The 12,652-nt window shown below is 36.5% G+C and overlaps 1 protein-coding gene across 3 annotated transcripts in view; it reads right to left on the minus strand.

Annotated features, from left to right (window-relative positions):
• LOC150099333 (extracellular matrix organizing protein FRAS1-like) overlaps positions 1–12,652 on the minus strand; it is a 1,385,483-nt gene that overhangs the window by 270,040 nt on the left and 1,102,791 nt on the right. For all 3 annotated transcript variants that reach the window (XM_090403569.1, XM_090403568.1, XM_090403570.1), the window contains one exon: positions 5,405–5,561. In XM_090403569.1, coding sequence (XP_090259695.1) covers positions 5,405–5,561 — 157 coding nt within the window. The remainder of the gene's footprint in view (positions 1–5,404; positions 5,562–12,652) is intronic.

Here is a 12,652-nt window from a genome sequence, read left to right on the forward strand (position 1 = left end):
TCTTGTACAGTATTACCCATATAGGGATTAGGCCTAGACTGTCTTGTGATTGAACAAAATTAAATTGGAAAACTGCATTCAGGCGAAATAGAACACACAACGAAGAAGAAAGACATCACAACACCATTATCCCATCCCTGTAGTGGTTCTCAGTAAGATATACAAAATACCCCTCTACAGCTGCAATCACCTCTTGATTAGAAGAAAAACGCTGACAAGCAAAGAAGAGTTTCAGTTTTGGGAAGAGATAGAAGTCAGAGGGAGGCAAATCTGGGGAATAGGGAGGATGTTCCAACAATTAATTGTGCAGATTCTTTAATTTTCCCATTGCCAAAACACTTTTTGTGGGCAGGTGCATTGCATGATGAAAGATGATTTTTTAAAATAAAGAGCCAAAAGGCTTCACTTCGGCAATGTTAAAATTATTTAAATTAAGGGGATATTTAATCCCACATTATTTCAAAGCTGAATAAGAAAACTCTAAGATAGAAATCACCCAGGTGTTTGCTCACGCTTGGACTCACCGAATTTTTATAGTTTGCTCTATTCGGCATGAAACTCTTTGATGATTTCTATCTTAGAGTTTTCTTATTCGGCGCTTTGAAATAATGTGGGATTAAATATCCCCTTAATTGAAATGAATTTTTGTTCTGCAAACTGGTTCTTTTCTGACGAATTTTTTCATCTAGTCTGGTTAAAAGATCAAAATAATATTCTCCGGTTATTGATTTAGCCTTTTCACGATAATTAATAAACAAAAATGCCTTTAGCATCCCAAAACACAATGTCATGACCTTTCCTGCTGATAGAACCAACTTTGTCTTCTTTGGCAGGCTTCTGTTCACTGTTTTTTGACTGCTGTTTGGATTCTGGCATGCAATGGTGAATCTAAGTCTCATCCATAGTAATAAATCGATGCACAAAATCAGTTTTATTCTTGTTAAAACGCTCCAAGCACTGTTCAGAGATTTTCATACGAGTGCATTTTTGATCTGCTGTGAGCAAGCACGGCACCCATCTTGTGCAAAGCTTTTTCATATGCAATTCTTCATGCAAAATATATCCTATATGTTCTTTTGAAATGCCTATAGTCTCACTAATTTCACACACTTGGACTCGTCAGTCATCCAATACCATTTTGTGCACTTGATCAATGATTTCTGGTGTTGTGACACTTTTTACACTTTTTGGATTTTACACTTCTTGTCCTGCAAGATGATTATCTTCATGATTATCTCTAGTGGTGAATATAGTTCTATTCCTTCTCTGATCAGCAATGCCATTTTGAAGATGTTATTTAAAAGAATCTCAGCTGGTTGTCTTCTTTGTTTCACTAACACAAATTATGTATGTGGTACTCCTCTAATTCTTCTGAGAGTTCCACTGCTTTTTTTGTTGATACTTCTTAAGATGATGGTGCCTATAGCTTCTGGTAACTGGAATCTGAGTTAATGGAATGACTTCAAACTCCTTGTTGCATGACCAAAAATTAGTATCCTTATCTGGGTGATACCTCTGCCAGCATGATATTTCATCTTGTTGTACCACTATAGTATTTTAGTTAAATGAATACAGAATACAGTTTGACTGGTTATATCTCAAACTGTCAGCCTATTCTTAATGATATATGCACATAAACACAAGAAAGATATTTAATTAACAAAAATATTTTGGTCTGGAAATAGCAGACCATCCTCAGTGGTATTACAAGAACAGTTTTAAAAAAATACAAGCTAGAATACTAACAATAGATTAGTAAAAATAGAACACACTGTGTGATGTTATATCACTAAGTATGAAATGAAACATTTTGAAGTAGAGACGTGATTGGAAAAAAAAAAAAAATTAATGAGAAATCTTGATTAGACTTACTTTCCCAGATTTTTGATATAGATATACAGCAAAAACAGCAAAGCCCATCCTTGTTCATTTAGTATCCAGGTAAATATTTACTAACAGGGTGCATCATGAGAATGTGGGTATTGGACAAGAGAGCAGAAGTACTGTTTGGTTCTCTGCAGTCCTTAAAAGACCTCTAGTCTTTTAAGAACTGCAGAGAGGTCTCCTCATGGTTATCTATCTGTGACCTTTAAGCAACTCCAGTTTTCATTCTTTATATGTTCAATGCTTAAAATATTATATGCATAAAAAGAGTTATGACACTATGAAGTTATGATGTGAAAACTTATAGCGCAGTTCTCAAGAGCATGATTTGGCTCAATAAAAATTTTATTTTTATTTTTTATGTGGTTCCCACTCTGACAAGTTTGTAAGCCTATATTAGGACAAATGAGTGGGATAGGCATTTTTAATTTTTTTAAATAATTTTTTTCTTCATAATTTTACATAATCTGTAAATTCCCTCTTCCCTCCTCCCTCTAGAGACAAAACGGATCTTTTCCAATGCTTAAAATACTATATGCATAAAAAGAGTTATGACACTATGAAGTTATGATGTGAAAACTTATAGCGCAGTTCTCAAGAGCATGATTTGGCTCAATAAAAATTTTATTTTTATTTTTTATGTGGTTCCCACTCTGACAAGTTTGTAAGCCTATATTAGGACAAATGAGTGGGATAGGCATTTTTAATTTTTTTAAATAATTTTTTTCTTCATAATTTTACATAATCTGTAAATTCCCTCTTCCCTCCTCCCTCTAGAGACAAAACGGATCTTTTCCAAGCAGGACTCCAATAAATGGAGATGTTATCTCACACCAGGTAATGAAATTCGTCTCTTGGGGAAAATGCTATTTTATGAGACCTAAAGAAAGCTCATTTTCAAAGCGGGTGGAAAAGTCATAATTATCCTCATTGAATACCATTTATTTGTGTATACTTATATCCAAAAACAAATCACAGACAGGGAGAATTTGTTAACCCAATTCACTCTAAGTGAACCAGCATTGTATTTTGGTTAAGAGAATACAGAATACAATTTGACTTGCTATATCCCAAATTGTTAGCCCATCGTAGTTTAGGACTTTTTTTTTTTTTTTTTTATAAAATATACACTTACCATCTCCTTTCAATAATTGCTATGTAGACTGATTCTGCATCACCTATAAGAGTTTTTGCATTATATGACCTCAAAGTGTATCTTTAGCTCCTATGGTGTGTATCCTCCACTGTACTGTACTGTTCAAGAGCACATGTAATGAAATATTTTAAAGATACAGTCTATAATAACAATATTGTCAATGACAATCCATTGTCAATGGATTGAAGGGTATATTCAGTTGTTTGCAGATGATGTGAAGCTGGGAAGGGTTATTAGTAATAGTACAGATGTGGCGGTTCTGCAAGAGGATTTAAATAAACCAGACAGATGGGCAAATGAATTGTGGTTTCGGTTTAATGCAACAAGATGTAAAGTCTTGAAGTTTGGGATACATCGATGGGAGGCTGCATACTCAATTCGAGGAGCTGTACTGGAGGAAGTAGGGTAGACAAGAGATCTGGGGGTGATGATTGATAGAAAACTGAAATTCAGGGGGGCATGTAGCAAAGGCGGTGAAGGTAACCCAGAGGATTGCTGCAATACTGAAAAGGATGCTGACCTGCAGATAGAAGAGTTATCATTCCGTTGTATAAGACCCTGATCAGACCACACTTAGACTACTGTTCTCATATTTGGTCCCCAGATTTGAAGGAGATAAATTAACTGTGGAAAGGGTACAAAGGCAGATAACAAAGATGGTTTCAGGACTGTACAATGTTAGTTATGAGGATTGGCTGAGGGAATGTGGACTGTTTGGTAGATAAAAGAAGGAGAGGTGATATGACTGAGACTTTTAAACTGTTGAGAGGTAGTTACAGGGTGGACACTGGGGAGTTCTTTCACTTGGTGGGGCAGCGGGAAGAAGCGATGAGAAGGGGGGCCATCCCTGGAAAGTACGAAAGGAAGCTGTGATCAAGAGGGTGAGGATTGGTTTCTTTGCATGGAGGGTGGTGGAACCATGGAATGCTGCTCTATCACCACTCTATCAGGCATTGCTCTATCACCACTCTATCAGACATTGCCCGATAGAGTGGTGAGAGCAAGAATGGTCAATGAATGGTATGATAGACTTTGTGTTTCCTAGGAAGGACCTCCATTGATGAATCTCTTGACTCCATGGAGACCTGAATAATAATAATAATAATAATATTGTATTGTTGGGGGGAAATGATTTAGAATGTTCAGGATTTTATGTCAGTGGAGTTGTCGCCAGATTACATCGCGCCCTGAGGTAAACAATTAAACATCGCCCCTAATGGATTATAAGACAAAAATATAAGATCTCCAATTGCCAGTTTGTTTTTATTACAAGAGAAACATTAATGCAAAATGATTACATAATAATATTAATTAAATGTTTGCTTTACGGGGATATCGCACAATAAAACTGTTTGTAATCTCTTCTAAATTTAAATCATAAGTTATGTCAGCCTCTATCAATATAGTTGCTAGACCAACCAATCTTTCTTGGATCATTGCTGTTCTCAAATTATTTTTAATCAGTTTAAGCTTGGAAAAACTTCTTTCCGCACTTGCTACACTACAATTCCTATTAGCGTAGCGACAGTGCCTACCACAATATGGCCAAATGAGCGTCCTTATTAAGCTGTGCCGTGAGGCAGGTTGCCTTTATGCTACACCCTATCGACGGTACTGTATGTAAATATTCTGTAAATTCTGTCATTAAATAAATATTCTCAAGTGCTTCTTGATGCCTTTAAAAGTATTCCAAAGATATACAGATAACAATTACTTACTCCTTGATAATTCTTCAAGAAAGTGTGAAATATAAAAACTTTTCATTTTTAATAATTTTTAAGACTATTTTGCCTATTTTTCTTTAGGAGCATCCCTTTTATGATGTCATTGGATTTTTACTCAATTTTTAGGGCATTATTTGATGTTTTAAAGACATAGATATATGAAGAATATAAAGAAGGAATAATTTTGGACATACCTTTGTAGCATGTTCCTGGTGTCTTCTTTTGGAGCAGCATTAGGCGTATAGTGAATTTAAAACCTGGGTTTGAAGAGTGGGCTGTGCTCTCTTTGGGAAGAAGGTGAAAGATAGAAATTTTTTTGGCGAAAAGAGAAGGATAAAATATGGTGAATCAAGATTGGGGGATGGGAGTAATGGGGTGTGAGCTGTTTTGACTAAACATTGGAACTTCGGAACTCGTGAGAAAAGTGGAGGCTATGTCATGTCATGTCAGCTTAGTGTTTTTGTCTTTTGTGTATCTGTGACGTTTTCTATTGGTCAGAGTCGTGACCTAATTTTTATATTGTGGAGCTTCCAACTCTTGGAGATTTTATAGGGACATAAAAATGAATATTAATTTAGAGGAGTAACATGGAAAATTTTCCAAAATAAATATCTTTTATTTTTATAAAATTTCTACTTGCCATCTTCTTCATCAGTAATCGCTATGTAGACTGATTCAGTATCACCTATAAGAGCTTTACTGTGATTCATTGAAAATGGTTCACCAAGATAAAGATAAAAGTCCTCAGTGCCCTCAAACACATTGTCATCAGTTATATATACTTTACATATTGCTTTCTGTAAATAAAAACAAGGCAAAAAGTTTAGGGAACAATAGCATAAACTAAATCGGCATGAAATAACTAATTACTTTTGATTTTCATTAAATTTCTATAATTACACACACACACACACACACACACACATACCGCTTGGAGAGAAGTCAACAGCCCCCCCCCCCCCCCCCCCAATGGGCAAGGTGCATTGTGTCATGTAACAAGTCACATGATTCCAGCCAGCATAAATTGGAGGAATATGATGCTCACAAATCAGTGAAACCATGTCTGGATGAAATGACTGTGAGAAGGGAACTGACAGAGTTTGAAAGAGGAATTGGAATAGGATGCCATGTGACAGGCCTATCTGTTCAACAGACTGTTGAAAATTGGGCCATCCAACAATCAGTGATGCCATACCGAGATGGAAGCACAGGAAGTCACCTGCATGTGCTATCTGCAGTGGATGACCAACCACACTCGCTGAATGTGACTGTAGAGTGCAATGAAGGATAATATCTAAAAACTGCCATTCATTGGCCAACATGTTGAATGGAGTTCTAAGCACTGACTAGAACATGAATCTACACCAGTGCTTCCCAAATTTATGGATGTAAAGGCCCCCCTTGGGAAAAATTAAATTTTTCATGGCCCTCATCGAAAAAAATATTTGTAATACAAACATATATTATTATAATATTTATTGTATTTATATTCAATACAAAACATATACAGTAAATATTGCAAAAATCAAATGCAAATATTATATATTTAACATTGTACATACACATTTGACATGGCACATTATCTTATATTTTTATATAGATATTAGGAAAATATTCAAAATTCAAATTAGGAAAATATTTTTCAAAAAAAACCCCCTAGAATTTGTGAGGTGGTTAAGTAAGAATTAAAAACATAAAAGAGGTTTAATAACAATTTAATGTGATGGATGTGTTTCAATACTGCTACACAAATACACAAAAAGTCAATATCAGGTGAAATATTTGAAACTGCAATTCTTAGATTTCTTTCCAATGCTTCCATTGATAAGCAGGACCTGTGTTTATTTTTAATTACCAATAACGATGAAAATGCTGTTTCACAAAGGAATGTACATGTGAAAGGAATTAGTATATTTAAAGCTGTATTTGCTAATGAAGAATATTATTTTTGTCGTCGAATCTGAAATTCGGATAAATCACTGTTAACAAATTCTGATTCAAGGATTGAATCTTCTCTCATATGAATTAGTTCTTCTTGGGACGACCATGGAAGATTGCTAAATTGTAGAGAAGGAGCAAATGTGTGTTCTTTATCCAATCATATTTTATCTTCATTCAAATTAGGAAAATATTTTTCAAAAAAAACCCCCTAGAATTTGTGAGGTGGTTAATTATTATCCTTTTATTTTCTGTTGATAGTAAAATATTATTTTCTTTAACATATTCATGAAAAGAAGTAATAATAATAATAATAATAATAATAATAATAATAATAAAACATTTCTGTTTTATTATTATTATTATTATTATTCAGGCCTCCATGGAGTCAAGAGACTCATTCTCTATCACACTACACACACCACTCCTTTCTTGCTCTAAGCACTCTATCAGGCAATGCATTCCACAGTTCAACCACCCTCCATGCAAAGAAACTACTCCTCCTCCTCTTGCTCACAGATTCCTTTCGTAACTTCCAGGAATGGCCCCTTGTTATCACTCCTACCTGCTGTTCCACCAAGTGAAAGAACTCCCCATTGTCCACCCTGTCACTGCCTCTCAACAGTTTAAAAGTCTCGATCATATCACCTCTCCTTCTTCTATTCACCAAACACTGCAGTCCACATTCCCTCTGTTGATCCTTGTAACTGTACAGTCCAGAAATCATTTTTGTTATCTGCCTCTGCACCCTTTCCACAGTTAATTTATCACCTTCAAATCCTGAGGACCAAATTTGAGAACAATAGCCTAAGTGTGGTCTGATCAGGGTCTTATACAATGGAATGAAAACTCTTTTATCTCTGCAGGTCAGCATCCTTCTCAGTATTGCAACAATCCTCTGGGTTACCTTCACCACCTTTGCAATATGCTCCCTGAATTTCAGTTTTCTATCAATGCCTCCCATCGATGTATCCCAAACTTCAAGACTTGACATTTTGCTGGATTAAACCAAAATCCCCATTCAATTGCCCATCTGTCCAGTTTATTTAAATCCTCTTGAAGGGCTGCCACATCTGCACTATTACTAATAACTCTTCCTAGCTTCACATCATCTGCAATTAACTGAATTTCCCCTTGAAGTCCATTGACAATGTCATTGATATAAAGGTTAAAAATACAGATTCCAGTACTGGGCCCTGTGAAACCCCACTTGTAACCTTCTGCCTCCTTGATATTGTCCCACCATACACAACTCTCTAATACCTATCGGACAGCCAATTCTGAATCCAGTTGACTAATCCGACATCTTAACCGATGTGCTGTGAGTTAAGTATCAGCTTATCATGTAGCACCCTGTCAAATTCTGCGAAATCCAAAAAAATGGAAGTATATGACTTTCCCTCATCAACTGCTTTTGTCACTTTATTATAAAAGGCAATCATATTACTAAAGCAAGAGCACCACTTAACAAATCCATGTTGATTCTCATAGATAACATTACCTTCATCTTCCCAACTCTGTATATGGTCCCTCACTAATTGCTCCAAAACCTTAACAACTACTCATGACACAAAAACTGGCCTATAATTAGACACTTCCAGTCTGCTACTGCCCTTATGCAATGGCACTATTTTACTTTCCTTCCATTCCCTGGGTACCTTTCCCATAGTCAGACTTTCATTGAAAAGCCAGGTCAATAGAGCTTTCAGTTCTTTAGCACATTTTCTCAAAACCCATGGCAAAATACCATCCAGTTCCTCAGCTTTAATGCCATCCGAGTACTCAGTATTTGGAACAAACTCTCCTCTTGCACCTCGACCCTGCCCTCTCCCTCTAGTATTAAAACATACTTCTCCAGGATGACATACTCCCGTAAAGTGTTTATTGAATAACTCTACTATGTCCTCTGCATCAGTCACTCTATTCACATTTTTATCTCATCTTCCACAATCATTTCTCCTCCTTCTGGCCACATAGCTAAAAAATTCCCTAGGATTTTCTTTGGATCTTAATGCCAATCTGTTCTCATATTCCAGTTTTGCCTTCCTTACCATACTAGCCACTCTCCTGGCCTGAGTCTTATATTCCTCGTGCATCTGCTCTCCACCCCTCTCCTTATATCTCTTCCATAATCTCATTTTCACCTGCAGTTCCTGTTTGATATCTAAGACTATTATAATCACCAGCCTTATAATTCCACACGCATCCCCTTTTCTTTGATACTCCTGCATGTCTCTTTATCTTCCAAGTCAAAACCACATGGTCACTCTCTCTCCAACTGCAGGGAGAGATGTTATCTCAGTTATTATCAGCTCTTCTGATGTTATGACCAAATCCAAAACTCTTGAACCTTTATTCCCTCTCTTACATGTTGCCTAAGACATTTATCCCTCAAGAATTCTAGAAATTTCATTCCCTTATTACTACATGCATTTTCCTCTTCCCAGATTATACTGCTGTAGTTAAACTCTCCCATAACAATCATTCTTCTTGCACCTGCCAAGCTCAACTGTAAACATCTCCTGCTCCCCTACCCTCTGTGCTCCATGGTTTGTAGCAACACCCCACCAAATATCCTGCTTTGTCCACCACTACCTTACACCACATGCTTTCAAAACCATTAGTGTCACTGCCTTCCAAAGCCTCTACTCTTATAGGACGTAATTCATCACTTATCATAAGCAGTACTCCATTACCGCATTTTCCCTTCCTATCCTGCCAAAAAATGCTGTACCTTGCTACTCCCATTCCTGTTATTATATCATCTTCCATCAATCATGTCTCAGAGATCCCAATAATCTTTGGCCAGGCTGATGCTATCACTGCTACCAATTCATCACCTTTATTCCGTATACACTTGGCTTTAGTATAAAGCATAGAAATGTCACTGCTTCTGTAACTATGATTATGTCCTCCAGAACCCACTGAGCCCAGTGTTACCTGATGTCGTTCCCCTTTCCCCAAGCACCCATTCCCACAAGTGGCCACTCCTGCTACCATCCATCCTGAGAATTCTAGTTTCCCTGCATTGACACACCAACTCATATAGAAAACAGCAATCTCTCCAGATGCCTATGTCCTTCCTCATTCAAATGCAAGCGGTCTCTCACATACAGTTCCTTCTTTCCTCAAATGCCCTCCAAACATCCACATATTCCAATCCTCTCTTCTGACACATTCTGGCTATTATGCTGTTCATTATTACTGCTCTTCTGCTTAGCTTCTAAGCAGAAGAACAGTAATAATACCTGGGCAACATACACACAATCTTTCCTCTCTGCGTTTTCTTTCATACAACCTCAAGCAAGAATCTCAGGGCTCTCGACACCTGATTTACATGTGGTGAAATACCATCCAGCTTTACTGACATCCAGAGTACTCAGTATTTGGAACAAACTCTCCTCTTGGAACTCAAGTCATTCGTGCCCGTCATCATAATCATCTCATCGATCCCTTTCATCTTGCTTAATTGCCATAGGGACATTCTCTATTATTTCTCCAGGCAAACACTCCTCTGGCATCTTATCTTGCACTCCATGGACCATCGAGTCTCCATACATCATAGCTCTTACCACTTTGTTCCTTGATTGCTCACCTACATCCCTCACTCTCTCTCCTCTAATTCTTTCACTCTGTGTTCCTCTACTTACCTGCTGTCCTGGCATCGCTCTATTTCTGGTTCCAACACTCCCTGGCATTCTTCTCCTTCTGTCTCTCTATATGTTTCCATTTGTTCCTCTTCTATAGTTCCCATAAATCTCTCTCATTCCTTCCTTTCCACTGTTTCTATTCTCTCCTCTTCTATCACTCCCATATTTCTCTCACATTCCCACTCTTCTACTGCTCCTATTCTCTCCTCTTCTATCATTCCCATAACTCTCTCTCACTCCTACGCTGATTCGCCTTGCATTTGTCTCTTCCATTCACCTAATCTCATCTTTCATACTTCTCATTTCATTTCCAAGACATTCCCCCATCTCTTTCAGCTCATCTCTCTCTCTACAAGTTAGCCACTCTTACTCGCCATTCATCCTCCCAATTATGACCATCTCCGAAAACTTGACAATCGTTCAATCCTTCCACACTCCTAACTCTTATTTCTTCATTCATATTTCCCTGCTCATTATTCTTACCTATCATACTACTCATCTCTCGGAGATCTCCCATTCCTGATGCAATGAGTTCGGATATCGTAGCATCTAACTCACTGAATTCCTCCTATTACCTACATATTAAGCATATACACACTCCCCCTTCTCTCACCCTCCACATATCAATCTGCTGGGATGCATACATGCCACAAGTCCCGCATGCTACAAAATAGAGTCTTTGAATGGGGGAGGACTTGGTGCCATGCCATTTGTAATTGGATCAGTAGTAGCCGCCATCATTTATATTGTGCCGAGGAACTACTACAACCAAAATGCTAAAAACTACTACAACTATAAACGTTAAAACTAAAACGCTAAACACTATGTTATAAGCTCTACTGTAAGCGAATTTACTTACTCAATACTATAAGTATAAACTATGTTTAACTATACTAAATAATGATTAATGAAATCTTATCGTTTCTTCCACCGCAGATGTCTGACACTGACCTCATGTTCTCGGAAACCCAAAAATAACACAATGTAAACAACAATTAAATTCCAAAAGCAGCACCACTAAAGAACACTTGTAATACTGAGAGAAATGCAGCACAATTCCTTAAAACTTTTTAACCATGGTAAAAAGTTTACATTGAAATGTCTGCAATTTAATGTTTAGTGTAAATATATTAGTGCCTTTTCCTTGTAGAGAAATATTCAATTCTTCAACTATTTTGAAAAAATCCAACAGATAAGAAATGAAACACAACCAATTTTGATCACAAAATTGGTTGTGTTTCAGTTGGTTAGATGAAAATATGGGATTCTTATTTTCATCTAACCAACTACGAATTAAGAAAAATTCGTAGTTCATCTTTCAATATTAAAACTCGTTTTAGAATTTTTCCATGGGACAACCACCTTACTTCTGTGTGATATAAAAGAGTATCGTAATTGGAATCCATCTCTTGGCATAAAATACGAGACAGTCTTGTATTAGTGGCATTACTTTTTATATATGTAACTATAGTAGAAATTTCTGATAGCACTTTAATGCGTCATTTGTATTATCCGTAGATTCATCAAATTGAATGGCAAACATATTACTTTGTTTGATTCATAAAATTAATGTAGACATGATATTATGGTCAATGCAATCTATTCTTCTTTTAATTGTGTTATTAGACACAGGAATTTTTTTAAACGTTCTGATATTTCTAAACCACGGATAGTTTCACAAAATTTTATTGCTGCTGGTAAGATGAGGTCTTCACCAATTATATGAGATTTCTTTGTTTTTGCAATTAACCACCCACCTAGTCATGACGTGTATACAAGTCAAGGTTACCATGGATGTGAAGTGCATATTACAACTGTAATACCATTGATATTGCATTGAAATATGATGGATAATACGAAATGCATGAGAACTGATGTATTTTATCCATATTGACAGTGACTTGGTTAACAAAGCAATTTTGAAAGATACTTTTACTAATTTGTCATTCAATTTAGTGTGTTTCAAAAAACATTTAGTTTGTTGTTTTAATTCTTCAGCTTTTTCAAAAAAGTTTTTTTGAAAAAACTTAATTCTCTTACTCTTATATTCCCCATGAACTGTATCTAAATGGTGACGAAGTTTTCCGGGTTGCATGCAATCATTTCATAACTGTTTCGTAGATTACACACACATAGGCTTGTTTGGATCATTATATGATGGTACAAGCCCATGTTTCAAATAAGAAGGATCGTATTTTCACCTTTTTTTTCATATGACATTTTTTGCCTCTTACCATCTGGCGCTGAAGACAATGTGGACTGTTCTGGTAAAATACGAGATACTGTCATTTGTGAGTCTG

This window comes from Typopeltis vanoorti, chromosome 14, assembly GCF_054136105.1.
Source record: "Typopeltis vanoorti isolate ZY-2024b chromosome 14, IOZ_Tvanoo_1.0, whole genome shotgun sequence".
Classification (NCBI taxonomy): Eukaryota; Metazoa; Arthropoda; class Arachnida; order Uropygi; family Thelyphonidae; genus Typopeltis; species Typopeltis vanoorti.